Here is a 16,451-nt window from a genome sequence, read left to right on the forward strand (position 1 = left end):
TCTCTGCTAGAGAGAGAACAGCCAGCAGTGCTACAGCCCAGCTGTATTTGGTGCTGCCCTCTCTTCCCTGTGGAATGCACTTGTTTTTTGAGGATTTTAAATTCACTTTTGACTTGAAACTGTAGTTTTTAGTTTTGTTGTTTTTCCCCATCTTCTGAGAGCAGAAGAGATTCTAGAACTTTTTCTCTGTTTTCTCTTTTTCTCTGTGAGTGTACAATAAGGATTGGAAAGTAGGTTAAAAGTCCAATACCAAAACCTATGGTTATGACCTAATAAGAACAAGATCGTATCTATGTATTGATGGTGATAAAAGAACTACACAAATGTGTGCAGCGAAAGGATTATTTGTGACTTGATTCTGACCGATCGAACCGGCTAATCAACAAACAAGCTATAACCAGCAGTCCAGGTTGAAGACGATGTCTATTTTGTATCATTCCAAATGGTCGCTGGTGCTGCTTGTCCTTCTGTGGGGCTGTAACTACTTGCTTGCAGCACGGACAGGGAAAAGACAGAGCCAGTCCGAGGATCATTTGGACCCCAATGTAAGGGAGTGGGGAGACTATTCCGACCTGGAGGCGCTGGGCCAGGGGCTAGGGCTGGACGAGGATAGGGAACCAGAAGAAAACAGGGGCATAGATGACCCATCATCAAACCTGGCACCAGAGCTTGATTTCCTGGCTAACTTCGCTGGTAACTATATCCATAATTATCTACGTTTTTACACAGTACAAATATACAGTAAAATCCTCAATGTTCATTTCAGGATTGTTTTTTATTTTATTTGAAGGTGGCATGGATGCATGTATACAGCTATCTAACGTAACACATTATGGAATAATCACCACCCTGTACTCCTCACAGGTAAGAAGCGATTGTGGGTGATCACGTCTCCATCCCATGGTGACAACTACCTCCGTATGATGGAGAAGCAGCTAGAAGACATGGAACAGGTACTAGTGTATGGATTAATTATCACCTGTGGCATTCATTATTGTCTGACATTGTTTACCGACTGCTGCAACAAATGCCCCGGGTACTCGTTTTTATACCCATAGCCTTATTTTCGTAACAAAGACAACAAGAAAATAGCATGTGATCAACATCAACTGTGGTGACATGTTGACATGGTGACATTTGTTCAGTTCCTTACTTCCTTCAGCAGCGAGGCCACTCACAGTGAGAGGTGAATGTGTGTTGGCATTTTAGCTTGGGCTGATTGGCCAGCTACTGCTATATCAGCCCCGTAGGGCTGATAAAAGTGATCGCCCACCATGGGATAGTAAGATTTGTCAATCATGGAGTTGGAACAGATACAGTTCAGGTGTACATATTGATCAGCCATGATAGAGATAGAGATGCATCATGGTTATTACTAACATTGTTTAACAACATTATCCCCATCACCGGCTTAGTGTGGTTGCCCTAACAGGGCAACCAGACTATTGTTATTGTACATTTGGATACTTTGCCGCACTACTCCTCCCACAGTGTTTGCCGCACACACTCGAGCCATATGTCAAATCGACCGGCTTCATCGGGAATCGTGTGCTTGTATTTTGCTAAGAGATCCGTTGTATAGTTTAATTGATTAATTAATTAATTAGTTCTCCATAGACTTATAATGGGGAAATCGAAGACTAAATTTAAGTATTTTTTTCCCTTGGAGACCGTAAGCGCCATATTTGCGGGGAGGTTCATAATAATTATGAAAATGAATTGAAAGGGAATTACATCAGTCGGCCTCATGGTGGCGCTATTACAGCCCACTTTGCGTTTTTCCCTATAACTCTTGAACCGTAAGTCGTCAAATCTAAATTTTTCCATGGATTCCTTGGGTCATGATGCATTTCCACATATAGGCCACGCCCATTTTCGTCAGGGAAAAAAATCCTGCAAATTTGAATTTTCTCCAAAACACACTTTTGGCTCCTCCTCCTACAGATTTTGTCCAAATCTCACAAAGATCGGCACACATGATCTCCGGACCTATCCGATTAAAAGACCAACTGCATATACTTCGGCCGTAATCGTCGTCCGAAGTTAGTAGGAGGGGCCTATTTTACAAAAAATGCCACAAATCACGAACGGAATGTCCAAACCATCCCAAATTTGAGTAAATGTACTTAGTTACTTTCCACCACTGGATTAACGGCAGGAGGATGAGTTAACAAAACGTCAACAAAGAGAGAAGTATATGACCAAGCTGTCCGTCTGATGACAAAAAAAATGACAAAAGGAGAGAGAAGTATGACTAAGACACAGAAGTGGTCAATGTTATCCTCAACTTCATATTGACATCTGTTGTCTAGATCATATCTCACACCAGGGCTGCAGGGCTGAATCATTCAGGCCGCGGTAGTCAAGTCATACACCCAGCCAGGCCACCCTATCCCTATACCCACACGCGTGTACGTTTGGATTACAACAGAGCCATAGAGTATAGACAGAGTTGCGACATTGAGGGGGCAGAAAACAGCCCGGTCACGTGGTTCATGTACTCGCGCGAGCCCTATCGACTACAATAGATTCTGTAAACTTCCGGTGTCCCTATTCGCCAATAGAAGTCTATGTAGAAGAGGACTGGCCCCATGAAGTGAACGGAGTTGTCTTAACTCTGTCTATACTCTTAGTCTATATATATATATATACATCTCTGTATTTATGCCAGATATTGCGATATCAATACGATATACGATATTACCGTTAAAATGTCATGTTCTACATTTTAAGTGTTGCAACACTTTTGATTGAAAAACCATAAAACCTGGGGGATCTACTGTATGCTATCAAATTGTATGTTTATTCACGCAGCATAGTACTGTACAGTATATGAATGATACATTCTCTGGCTGATTTTAGTTTCTACCCTTCTAAGGACCAGCTGAGACCCCAACTTTGAGAACCAATGGTGTAGTGATGGGCGGGAACCCCTTTTGGTGTTTTAAGAATTATGTTATACTTTAGCTATATTCGGTTTCAAAACAGGCCGTATGAGGGTACACTATAGTAGCTTTTCGTGCTCGGGCCCTTTACTTTAGAATCATATGATAGACTGACTGATCAGCTGGTTATGTTCTTTCACCAATTTATTATTTGTATATGTAACAATACATAACATTATATGAGAGCCGCTATAATTAAGATTTCCAGGGTGAATGCCTCTGACTTAATTGGCCTAATTCTCTACAGTGCCACCCTGCTCTTTGGGCCCTGCAGGGCTTGTGCCCAGAATTTCCCATTCAGGAATCCAGCTCTGACGCATCCCCAAAGCTAGTTAGCTAAAAGTTAGCTACTTTATTAGTGTGGTTGCCTATGGGCAACCATACTATTGTTCCCCTTACCTTTTCTTTTCATTCATTAGTGTGGGCAACCAGACTATTGTAATTGTAACACTTTATTTTTACTGGAGTAAGACTTTTTTTGAAAGGCTACTCCTCCCAAAGTTTTGACTGTACGCACTTGAGCCATATGTCAAATCGACCGACTTCATCGGGAATGGTGTGCTTGCTATAGATAAATGTTGTATAGTTTAATTGATATTAATTAATTAGTGAATTAATTTTCCCCATTCACTTAACATGGGAAGATATAAAAGTCCAACTCAAGTATTTTTTTCTCTGACACCATAATAGCTATAGTTACAAGACTTGGCAGGGAGGTTCATAATAATTACAAAAATTAATTATCATATAATTACATCGGTCGGCCTCAAAATTATTTTGTCCCTGGATTCCTTGGGTCATGACGCATCTCCCCATATAGGCCACGCCCATTTGCGTCATGATAGATTTTCCGCCATTTTTAATTTTCTCCAAAACACTTTTTGCTCCTCCTCCTACAAACTTTGTCCAAATCTCACAAAAAAAACAAACACCACAGGCGGAATTTTGATAGTGCGTATCGTTCGGCCGTAATCGGCTTCCGAAGTTAGTGGGAGGGGCCTATTTTACAAAAAACGCCACAAATCACAAACCAAATGTCCAACCCACCCCAAATTTGAATCAGATATCGCGGGTGGTTTAATCAACCAAAAGCCAAAAGAAATTCCATTTTCATCCATAGGGGGCGCCGCAAATGCAAAGAAAATAACCGTTTGTTGCAGTTTTTTGGGGGGGGGGCATAAATACCCTCCGAATTACTTACACATGATCACAGGTGTGACTTGAAATTGTAATTGGCTGGCAACGCTAGTGGGAGGGGCCTATGTAAGCGACTGCGGCAACCACACTTTGCACACTTTCTAGTTTGACTTGTATTCTTGTCCGATTAACTATCAGGGCATATAGTTTAAAAAAATCACACCCGTGTGAAGTAAGTGGTGCAACTCCATGTGGGCGTCCCCGGGGGGTCCCTGAAACTTCCAGGCCCACAGGAACGCGCCCAGGGGGGCGGCCCGGTTCCGGCGAGCCGCCCCGCGCCCGAAACGGTTGAGAAATGACCATGTTACCATGTGGGGGTCTCTCTACTGTACTCTACTGTACTGTCACTGTACTGTACTGTCACACCCATGTGTGTGTGTTAGTCTGCGCAACAGTGACACTTGGTTGTGAAAACCAACCAAACGCTATTTTCGTGCTCGGACAGACCCAGCCAGCCACCCAGCCAGCCACCCAGCCACCCACGGACACAAAAAAGCTACTTAATGAAGTGGTTGCACCACTTAAAAATGTCTCTCCTTTTCCTCTTTTTTCCACTTCTCTTTCTATCCGCCCCTCCATCCAACAGGAGGGCCTGAACTGCCGTCTGGCAGAGAGAGACACCTACATCGTCACCATCATTCAGAACGCCATGATGGAAGGCCGCATCCAGAAGACCACATTTGCAGGAGAAGCCGTAGTAGAGAGTCTAGACCCGGACACTGTTAGCAAACTACTTCACTACCTTGAGCTCACCAACCAGGTACGGGATTATAGACCAGGGGTTCTCAAACTCTATTATACCAGGACCCTTAGTGCAATTTAAAAGTTCAGATGAAGCATATTTAAAAAATAAAGCCTTATATTGGTTTAAAAACGATGTAAAAGTGTTTCTGTACACATTTGTAAATGGAAGCATACTGTGTGTGTGTGCGTGCGTGCGTGCGTGTTTTGGCCCTTTTCTTCGATCCAACCAGGAGCAGGCATTTTCCATGTTGGTTCTGAAGAAGAACCTGCGGGTCAGTGAGCGGTTCCCTTACCCAGTTCGGGTGGAAGCGGTTCTGGAAGTCATTGACCAGTTCCCCATGAGGAGGCTGGAGAAGATGACACGAAAAGGCTCCCCTTTAAAGTATTGTCCCGTCATTCAATCTACATACTTTGGGCCCTATTTATGACTTAACTTAAGACCTGGAGGTGTGGCCAAAGCTGTTTGGCCACTCAAAATAGCTAAACAGCATTGGCTACGCCTGCAGGTCTTCAGATCCGGCCGGGGAAACTCCCCCCTGTCAGGTGAAAAGAAGCAGCTTGGACTCCTCATGCATAGAAGGAAGCATGACGTCAGTCCGCTGCCCCCCCAGGTTGGCAGAGGAAGCGTAGCGCTCAGGATTACATTAGATAATTGACACTGGGTGAAAAAATGTGTTGCAAAATCGTGGGATAAAAATTATAGGAAAAAAAACAACACTTTCCTGGGGGTCTTTATGTGTGTAATATGTGGTTTTAGATATTTTTGATTTTAGCAGTGAGCCCAGTGTCTCTGATGTCATGGACACTGGGTTCACTTACTTCCTGGACTACATGTTGTCTCAGTAAGACAGCCCTCCCCCTATCCACGAGGAGGAGCAGGGCACCAAAGCATTATGGGAATTGTTCTCCAGGAAGGAAGTGAGCCCAGTGTAGATGACATCAGAGACACTGGGCTCACTGCTAAAATCCAAAAATATTTAAAACCACATACTACACATATAAAGACCCCCAGGAAAGTGTTCTAAATCTTCTAAACGTCATTAACATTTTTTCTTTTTGCAAAAAGGGTGAAGGTTCCCTTTAAGAAGTGTCTACTGTCTACTGACTTTTTTTTTATTTCATCAGGTGCAAGCGGGTCACCAAGAAGAGGATTGTGGTGAAAAAGAGAACCCTGAAGAAAAAAACGGGACGTAGCTCTCAGGGGCACGGGAATGTGACCTCTGTGTTGCACAGAAGACCGGCGCTTGTGAACAAAAAAGTGGTTCTGAAGAACAAGGTCCAGGACATTTTGCGCGGACGCTCAAGGTTTGTTATCCGTAAGCCACCTGCCGTAGGGTCCGCAGATGGGAAGGCCTTGAGCGGCGTCAAAAAGGAAACGTCACACAAATCTCCGGAGGGCGTCTCCAGGAGCAATGGGGAAGTGAAGACCAACAGGTGTGCTGGGTTTTCTTATTTTTAACTGTGCGTTTTGTTGAAATAATTATAGATAAACTGGGGATGTTCGGCAATGCTTTCACTTCATCCTACTATAAATGCGCCACGTCTCTGCGTGCGTGCGTGCGTGCGTGTCTGCGTGTGTGTACGGTTGTAATGCGCGTAACTCGAGAACCGTTTGCCCCACTGACTTCATTTTGGACACACGCGTTCCACACCCCCGCAGGGAGTGCCCGGCCTCAAGTCGGTCGGGTATTAGGTTCCCAAGTTGCATCGTTCTCAAGTAGGCCGGTAGCCGACGGGCATGTACCCCTATATACTCTAGTCTATGGCATGTACAGGTCTAGTGTCCATAATCTACTGTAGCTCTGTTTTGTCTTATCAAACTGCCCTCTCATCCCATGGTAACTCGTACCGACTACAGAGTTTCAAGGACCATTATTATTAGACCCCATCTTGTTATCTCTGGGACACCAGTCTTGCTCAATTTTAATTTAACTCAGATACTATATAAGCAGTGTTGATTTCGTAGACTAAGACGAAAACTACGCTAGGATGACTAAAACTATAACTAACTAAATATACTGACAATTTCGTCAACAAATAAAAACTAGACTAAATAGGAAGGGACTAGAGGACAAGAGATCCAGTATAAGTCATTTTACAATTAGTTGCATGCTGAAAATAGCCAATCTACAAGCTCACAACGCGTCGCACTGCGACACGTTGTGAGCTTGTAGATCGGCTATTTTCAGCAAGTGACGACGGCATCATTACGACGGCATCAAGGCACCGCCAAAATACATTTTGTTCGACTAAAAAAAAATTTGACTAAAACTAAAACTATTCAAGAGACTATGACTAAAACTAAAATCGAGAATTTGCTGCCAAAAACAACACTGTATATAAGAGGAACCAAAATGGTTCCATTTGGTTCCTACCTACTAGACCCCACTCTGGGAACCAGTGATATATTCTAGATAGATGCTTCATTTGTCCTTTGCAGAAATTCAGTTTCATGATCAATGATAACATTTCAAAATGCATTCTGTCTGTAGATACGACTCCCACGTGGAAGGAGGACAGAGACAAGACGGCGTGAAAAGTGGCGACCGTAGAACAGAGGAGCACAATAAAAAGGACGGCTCGCCGGAGAAAAGCGGCTCTAAGAAAAAGGGGAAAAAGGGAAAGAAAGGGAAGAAGGGGAAAGGACGAGGAAAGAAGTCCAACAGAGAGGCCACTGAAAAGGATAAAACCGCTTTCAAGGAGTTTGTGCAGAGTTTGATCACAGGGACGAGAAGACTGATGGTAACAGTCCTGCATGTGTGCCAGTAGTACATCCTCCTCTCGGTTAGGGTGACCAGATCCAAACTGTTCATTTGAGGGACAGAAGTATTGCTTGTCCCACACAAGCAATACTGGAGTACCGGGTTAGCAACTTACTACTTGAGTTGCTATTAAATGCCTTGATGTCATATTCCAAACTCATTTTGTTTTAAAATCATGCTTTATTTTTATTTTTATGCTATTTTAACAGGCTTAAAAACACATCTTGCAGGAAGAGACAATGAGAGAGCTTTACAACAGAAGGCCAACTATTAGGGGACTAACTATTAGGGCATTTGAACACTGATGCAATTGCCTGCCAGTCACAATGTGGGACAGGGTCTCAATTTGTGGGACGCCTGAAAAGTCTTGGAAATGAGGGACTGTCCCACGCAAAGAGGGACATCTGGTCACCCTACTCTCGGTCCATGATAGCATGTATACATATTAGAAGAAAAAGTGTGTGATTTTGTACCATTTCACATGACCGATTTAGTGATTTACATATCGTTGCTGTTCGGAGGAAATCTCATAACTACATTTTTGAGGTTTTAGATTTTATTCCATAAATCGGTGCTATTGAACACCCTTTACGTCTGTGTGTTGTTTCGAAAATATTGAACCAATGGAAAGTAGTAAAAAACGCATTGGACAAAACCTCTTAACTCCATTGGACCCTCAAACTGTCTGCTAAAGCAAATAACTCCACCACCTCTCTCGTTCTCATGCAATATACAAATATACATGCAATATCTAAAGTCACAACACCAACGTTGATGAAGCAGTATTGCATCGTTTAAAAAATATAAGGTTTTATTCATTTCCTTAAAAACGTATATTTTTCATTTCCTGAAAAATGAACATTTTGGAGTTATGACGTTTCCTCCGGACAGCAGAGATATACTATTTAAGTTTGTGCATGTGTTTATGGATGCTTTTGTCTGTGTTTGTCACCATTGCCGATTCCACTGAGTTTGCTGTAACTCCTGCAGGTGATCTCAACGCCCAGCAGTCATGCAACCCTGTACATGTAACTACATGTAACTGTACATGTAACTCCTGCAGGTGATCTCAACGCCCAGCAGTCATGTAACCCTGTACATGTAACCCTGTACATGTAACCCTGTACATGTAACAGTCTACATGTAACTGTACATGTAACTCCTGCAGGTGATCTCAACGCCCAGCAGTCATGCAACCCTGTACATGTAACCCTGTACATGTAACTCCTGCAGGTGATCTCAACGCCCAGCAGTCATGCAACCCTGTACATGTAACCCTGTACATGTAACTCCTGCAGGTGATCTCAACGCCCAGCAGTCATGCAACCCTGTACATGCAGCAGCAAGAGGAGAACGAGAAGCGACACTGTGACTTTGCCACCAGGAAGATCACCATGGCAACCATTGTGGGTGAAGGTCACGATGCAACACTCACCCTGCAACACTACCAGCAAGGTATGGAAGAGTGTGTGTGTTTTTGAGGGCCCCTCCTATGCACAGCTTTGTGTGTTTGTGTGTATGAGTTGTGCTTGTGTTTGTATAGCACGGAATGTGATGATTTGATTAGTTGAGCATGGAATGTGATGTATGATGATGTATGACAATAACAGCGCCCCTCACTTCACACAAATGTGATTTTTTTTTTATAAGGCAGTGGTTCTCAAACCTTTTCATTTCAAGGAGCGGCCATAACTCTAAGAGAGTACAAATATTTTGTACACTCAGAGTTACAGACAGTAGTGGACGGTCCATTTGAACCTTTTACTCATTAATACATGACTATGTTTTACTATTACGTGGAAAACAAGAGAGGGAAACTCCAACAAATAGATTTTCTGAATGACAAGCATACAACTTATTACAAGGCGCTATTGGGGGGGCATTTTTTGTGTCTTCCAGGCTCTGAGCCACCTCTCAGCGACCTTCCAGAACAGTCTACCGATCCAGACCTGATCTCCCTGGTGAGATCAGAGCTTGGGCTATCCTCGTCTGACCTCTTCTCCATGACGGTCACAGACTACGACATCAAGCCCAATGTAAGGAGGCGTCCGGCGGCTGGTGGGTTGTCTGATGCCATTAATTCTCCCTACTTGAAGAGGGAATCTTGAAACAACAAGAAAGTGGTCGCACACGCCAGTAGCCAGAGTGCCAATACTTTATTTAGGACAGCAGGTTAGACAGAAGACAGAATCCTGGCAGCCTGGCTATTGGCGTGTGCGACCACTTTCTTGTTGCTTCAAGATTCCCTCTTCAAGTTCTCTCCCGTTGGGCCGGCACCGCTAAAAATAGGATTTTGGTGTGCGTTAGCATTCTTGTGCACATTATTCTCCCTACTAACAGAAACAACAGAAAGGGGGGAAATAGATTATTCACCACCATAGCATACACATACACAATAGATTTTGTACACATTTTGAACTTGTGAAATGGGACATTATGCACTATGAATACTTTTTACTTTTAGTACGTTAAGTACATTTTGATGCCGATACTTTTGTACTTTTACTCAAGTACATTTTCAATTCCATACTTTTACTTGTAATGAAGTACTTCTAAATTGCAGTATTGGTACTTTTGCTTAAAGGTATATTCAGTGATTTTTTTTTTAAATAATCCTCCCTACTATAGAGTGTGCTGACCATATAAGGAGTTCCTCCCTGTCCCCAGTGAGCCCCTGGGGTCAAAAAACCCTAGTTTCAGTTTTGGTGGCGGGTGGCAAAGCCTTCATCCAATCAGGATGAGAGGGGCTTTCCTCCAATCATGATCGAGTGGGGGCGGGCCTTGGTGCACATGCTGTTGGCCTGTTGCACTTCCCCCCACTGTAGAGTGTGTGCATGTGCACATTTTGTTACCGGGGCGGACTGGGTGGTTTTCCAAATCACCCAAATCACTGAATGCTCCTTTAAGTAAAACAATTGAGTACTTTTTCCACCACTGTCTAGTTCTAGAGCCAACATAGTGTAGTTTCTGCTCACTCAAACCACTACAACTGCTCCAGAATGCTGCAGGCAGCACACCTGGTCTTCAACCTCCCACACGGTTTCATGTCAGAGCCCTTGTGCATTCCCTTCGCCGCGTCCAAATTCAAAACAGGCGATGACCTGAAGTTCAAGGCAATCGAGGGCATGGTTAAGGCCGGCCTTAACCTCAGGGCATGAGAACCCCTTCCCGCACACTTAACCAAAGGTCAAGGGTCAGCTTTCCAAACACCCTGGCCAACCTGTCTAGACTCTTCTCCCTCCTGGCTCCCAAGCTGTGGAATGAACTCCCCCCTCAGTCAGGACCACAGACTCACTCCTCATTTTGTGCTGCAGTCTGAAAACCCAAATGCAGGCTCTACCTCACCCCCTAGCACAGTGGTTCCCAAACCTTTTCATGTCAAGGACCCCCAAATCGACATTTATTAGGCCGCGGACCCCCATTTGAAAACATATGCCAGTGACCCCCATAAGAGAAGATTTTACGGCTCTAGCAGTGATTCCGAAACATATTAATTTCAAGGACCCCCAGTTTGACATGCTAGTCTACGGACTAAAGCAAATAACATACATACTAGGGTCCAAACGGACCCTAATGGGTCCATTTGGTTCCATTTGTACATTATCAGAGTTAACTAAACATTGATTTTACAATATAAATCATGGTTGAGAATCGCTGCTAGAGCCGTCTGGATTAGATCATGTGGTTGTTGTCATGGTAGCTATGGTTACATGAGTGTCTTTACTTAATCACCTGGACCAGGTGCAGGTGCATGTATTCATTACCCTGCTGCTGGTCCTTCAGTAAACCTTTTGCACTGCACTACCTCTCGTGTTTGAGGCTTATATTGTGTGTACCCTTCTACCTAAACTGGCGTAGGGTTTATGCTATTTACTCCAATCTTGCACTTTGTACGTCTTTCTGGCTCGGCTAAATGTCTAAATTGTAAACTGTTGCCTTTCTCCCTCCTCCAGAGAGTGTTTGAGGCTCCCCCATCACCCACGGCTCTGTTGGAATACATTGACAACTTTCAATCACGGCGGCCGGAAAAGGAAAAAGAGAAGTTGGCTCCTCCATCCTGCTCCAAAACCGAGCCTGAGAATTCACTGCTTAGGTATATACAGTATCACTCCTATGCAATGCCTCATTGTGAAACAGCTTATCAAAAATAGAATTTACAAGCTAAGAAATTGTCTCTCGCAAAGAAAGTTCCGTATCTACCTACTTGGCAATACCTGTTTCTGAGTCTAAGCTGTCTATAAGAGGGTCTATTTATGTATTTGTCTGTCTGTCTGTCTGTCTGTCTGTCTGTCTGTCTGTCTGTCTGTCTGTCTGTCTGATAATTTCACAAACCGATGGACCATTCAGCGCCAAATATCTTGTGCACACTACTTTGTTATCATAGAATCCCACAATCTTTGTTCACATAATGTACTAACTTCTCCCGTATACTTTTTGAAATATTACATTTAACTATTCTTTTTTCAGTAAGTCAGTGGGGCTTGCGTTGCCCACAACTTTGGCACGGATGATGTTATTGGATTCTATTAGACTTTCAGAGCAAAGCCATCGACGAATGGTGGTCGAATCGTGCTGAAAAAACCTTGCCCAAATAATGGAATCATACGCCATGAAGCAACCACGTCGTTATTGGACCCAGTCGTCTTGTTAATAATTCATAAGAGTCTCCAAAGTGTGGTTGATTAATTACCCAGATGTTTGTGTCTAGGTTCGTGTCTAAGAGGAGACTGCTGCTAATCTCCACTCCCTCTGTCTATAGGTTCGTGTCTAAGAGGAGACTGCTGCTGATCTCCACTCCCTCTGAAGATGAGTACTCGTACCAGCAGCAGCTTTCTGCCCTCGGTGGACAGGAGTGTCCTATGGGTCAGTTACAGACAGTGTACTTATTGTAATATTCCTTTTAATATGAGCTCCGGTCAGTGTCTACTTTTAAAAGACAGGTCATTATGCCTATAGACCTGATTAGATTAGTATTGTGTGCAATCTTCTGGATCATATGGATCATTCATAGTTAGACAGGCGTGTGGATACAGAGGAAAGGACAACGTTTGATCTATTGAAAATGTTCTGTCTACAGGTATACGGCACTTTGCCTTGTTAAAGCTAGTTGGATCAGGAGCAGGATCCTCAGGAACTGTGGAGTTGTTTCCCCTCAATGGTGAGTTGCATTGAATATACACTAACTATAAAGGATCCATGGCTAATTAGACAAATATGCCTTAAAACATTATAATTGCCCTCTATAACAAAAATAAATAAAATAAAAACACCATCAATATTTTATTTCTTTCATAAATAGAGAATCTTTCACTCAATTGGGACTGCTCCCGTCGCAAGCTGATGATGTCATATGTCCATGTGTGGTCTAGCCCAGAGCCATCTAATAAAAGAGTTGCGATATTGAGGGGGCAGAAACCGAGCGCTTGAGCGCTGTTCATGCAGCCTGGAGAGGGACAAGCGGGAGTTTGAAATACATTGTTTTCAACAAGGGCGGCGCAAATAGTCCAAACAGTCACTATTGAGTGAAAGATTCTCTATTTATGAAAGAAATAAAATATTGATGGTGTTATTATTTTGTAATTTTTGTTATAGAGGGCAAATAAAATGTTTTAAGGCATATTTGTCTTATTAGCCAGGGATCCTCTTAAGTCTTTGGATGGTCCTGATCATCATTAATTATGACACTTTAACCTCGTTGGCATCAAGTAATTATTCAATTATTTAATTGTGCAACACTCCACTATAGAGGGTATGCGCATGCTTAAAGTAAATGGCACATCGAGTGGCAAATCGAGTGGCAAAGCAACAGGAAAAATGAGTTTAACATTGTTTAATGTTGTTTCAGATAGGACTTTTCTGTTTGGCTGTTAAGGCCAGAAAGTAGTTTTTTGCCACTCATTAGGCATTCCTGCATAACTTCCGGGTTTGATGATGATGTCACGCGCATACCCTCTATTGATTTGAATTCCATTCACTATTGAAAACGATTCGGTATAGAGGCATGTGTCCTTTCTAATCTCCCCCCCAAACGTTCCTCCACCCTGCATGCAGGGCGTAGCCAGACGCAGCTGGAGCCCCTGTCCCGGGACACGGTCAACAACCTCCGGGAGCAGCTGAAGATCAGCAAGGATTACTTCAGCATGCTGGTGGTGGGCAAGGACGGCGACGTCAAGGCCTGGTTCCCGTCGCCCATGTGGTCCCTGGAGAACATCTACGACCTGGTGGACTCCACGGAGCTCCGTGTCCAGGAGGAGAAGCTCCAGAGGAGCCTGGGTATCCGCTGCCCCGCCGGGGAGGCCAGACGAGGAGGAGACGGAGGAGCTGGGTACGATGAGGAAGACGCAGAGGACGGCTATCTGTATCACCACCGCACACAGGACTGAGGAGGACGGAGTGTGGCGGAAGCAGCAGCAGTATTCAAATTTGTTTGGCGTAAAGTAGCGGGTGCCACAATGTGGTGTTCAACATTTTACTTAAACTACCGTAAAGTAAACATACTCATTATGCAGAATATGTCCCATTTCAGAGGTGTTCAAATTTTGTCCAAATCTTCCCAAAGTCTTTTGAAAACAGCAGATCCGCAAGCTCACAATGCGTCGCGATCATGTGACATGTTGTGAGCTTTTAGATTGGCTTTTTTTTAATAGCTTACGTATTAAATGGGGCTTAATTGGTAATTTGCCAATTGCCAATAGGGTTGTATGTAGGCCTACTGTATGTTACAATATGGTGCTTTGGCTGCGTTATAGAGGGAATAATATGGTGATGATCCATCATGCATCATTTCATCCTGGATCACGCAGGAAAAGCACGAGATGTTTATGTTTGTTGATTGCAGCAACAATGGAACAGGAAGAATATTCTTCCAAGTAGATTGTGCTTTTTGGCGAGACTTCTGTCCAAACCTTTTAATCCAAACAACTTTGCTGTGTATAAGAAACACAAATGGAAAATCACTGTGTTGTGTTTTGTTTGTATTTTTGTTTTTTTTACAATAAATAGTATTTTGTTTAGCTATGAAGTGAACATCTGTTTTTAAAGGCTTGCCGTCTGCCATGGCATTATACACCTAGCACAACAGTAAAACGGAGAGTTTATGACCCTTGCCTCGGGATATGGTTCGTTCATGGCATTTACTTTAAACAGCAGGTACTTAACATCTGCAAACACTTTCAGCTGGTCAAAATGAATACTTTCTTATCCCCATAACCGCCTTCATCAAAGTCAACAAGGCAATCTAGAAGTGTGCATCATACATAGTTGGGGTGCCTGCGTGGCTCCGCCAGTATAATGTTCCATGTGAGCTGGCGCGCAAGGACCCTAGGGTTCAAATCCAATCCCTGTCTCTCCTCTCTGACCTTGGTTTCCTCTCGCACACTGACCTGTCTGAAATAAATCACACAAATGGACCCCCCCCCCCCCCCCCCCCCCAAAGAAAAAGAAAAGAAAGAAAGTGCATAGAGTTGAGTCATGTGACTTGTCACCTTTGGGTGTCTGTCTAGTGTTTAAAGATGTTTAGCATCAAGGACACATACAGTACATGTATAAGATATATGGACTCCATCAAGGACACATACAGTACATGTATAAGATATATGGACTCCATCAAGGACACATACAGTACATGTATAAGATACATGGACACATACAGTACATGTATAAGATACATGGACACATACAGTACATGTATAAGATACATGGACACATACAGTACATGTATAAGATACATGGACACATACAGTACATGTATAAGATACATGGACACATACAGTACATGTATAAGATACATGGACACATACAGTACATGTATAAGATATATGGACACATACAGTACATGTATAAGATATATGGACACATACAGTACATGTATAAGATACATGGACACATACAGTACATGTATAAGATATATGGACACATACAGTACATGTATAAGATACATGGACACATACAGTACATGTATAAGATACATGGACACATACAGTACATGTATAAGATATATGGGCTCCATCAAGGACACATACAGTACATGTATAAGATATATGGACACATACAGTACATGTATAAGATATATGGACACATACAGTACATGTATAAGATATATGGACACATACAGTACATGTATAAGATATATGGGCTCCATCAAGGACACATACAGTACATGTATAAGATACATGGACACATACAGTACATGTATAAGATACATGGACACATATACATGTATAAGATACATGGACACATACAGTACATGTATAAGATATATGGACACATACAGTACATGTATAAGATACATGGACACATACAGTACATGTATAAGATATATGGGCTCCATCAAGGACACATACAGTACATGTATAAGATATATGGACACATACAGTACATGTATAAGATATATGGGCTCCATCTTGCGCCACCCTTATCCCTTATCCCTAAACTTATTTGCCATTTTTTACTATTTTGAAAATCATTTTAAAATAGTTCAATGCTTGCTATTTGAACTATTTTAAAAGGTTTTTTTTAATATTTTTTTTAAATTAAGGGGTGGCGCAAGATATAGCCCATAAGATAAACCACTATTAAACCACACAGCTGAGGAAGAGAGCAAGTGAGGTGAGGAAACATTGTAAAATCCAGAGAGTGTGTAAACCAATGGACTTGGTATACACTCACAAGTGGTCAAATTAATACCATGGATATATTTCTGTGAAACGGGCAGTCAAGGAGAAATGCCAGAGGCTCCAAAAGGCCATGTGTTTGCAGTCTGTGAACTCTTCTTGGCACATATGTGCAGCATACTGAAGTGAAA

General features: G+C 42.8%; 1 protein-coding gene across 1 annotated transcript; it reads left to right on the plus strand.

Annotated features, from left to right (window-relative positions):
* Positions 1-251: 251 nt before the first annotated feature.
* ccdc80l2 (coiled-coil domain containing 80 like 2) lies at positions 252-14,606 on the plus strand. The gene is made up of 12 exons (XM_079524406.1): positions 252-693; positions 865-953; positions 4,729-4,902; positions 5,117-5,268; positions 6,012-6,320; positions 7,379-7,628; positions 8,947-9,103; positions 9,548-9,684; positions 11,602-11,741; positions 12,408-12,511; positions 12,726-12,806; positions 13,700-14,606. Exons 1-12 carry the CDS (start codon positions 420-422, stop codon positions 14,029-14,031), a joined length of 2,199 nt encoding a protein of 732 aa, XP_079380532.1. The 5' UTR covers positions 252-419; the 3' UTR covers positions 14,032-14,606.
* Positions 14,607-16,451: the final 1,845 nt, after the last annotated feature.

The sequence above is a fragment of the Electrona antarctica genome (genome assembly GCF_951216825.1).
Source record: "Electrona antarctica genome assembly, chromosome: 16".
NCBI lineage: Eukaryota > Metazoa > Chordata > Actinopteri > Myctophiformes > Myctophidae > Electrona > Electrona antarctica.

Bases quoted from the DNA above. Each gene is read 5' to 3' on its own strand.
- ccdc80l2 (XM_079524406.1), top strand. From the start codon at position 420: ATGTCTATTTTGTATCATTCCAAATGGTCGCTGGTGCTGCTTGTCCTT. The intron at 6,321-7,378 runs GTGTGCTGGGTT...TTCTGTCTGTAG, and splicing joins GGGGAAGTGAAGACCAACAG to ATACGACTCCCACGTGGAAG. The intron at 7,629-8,946 runs GTAACAGTCCTG...TAACTCCTGCAG, and splicing joins CAGGGACGAGAAGACTGATG to GTGATCTCAACGCCCAGCAG.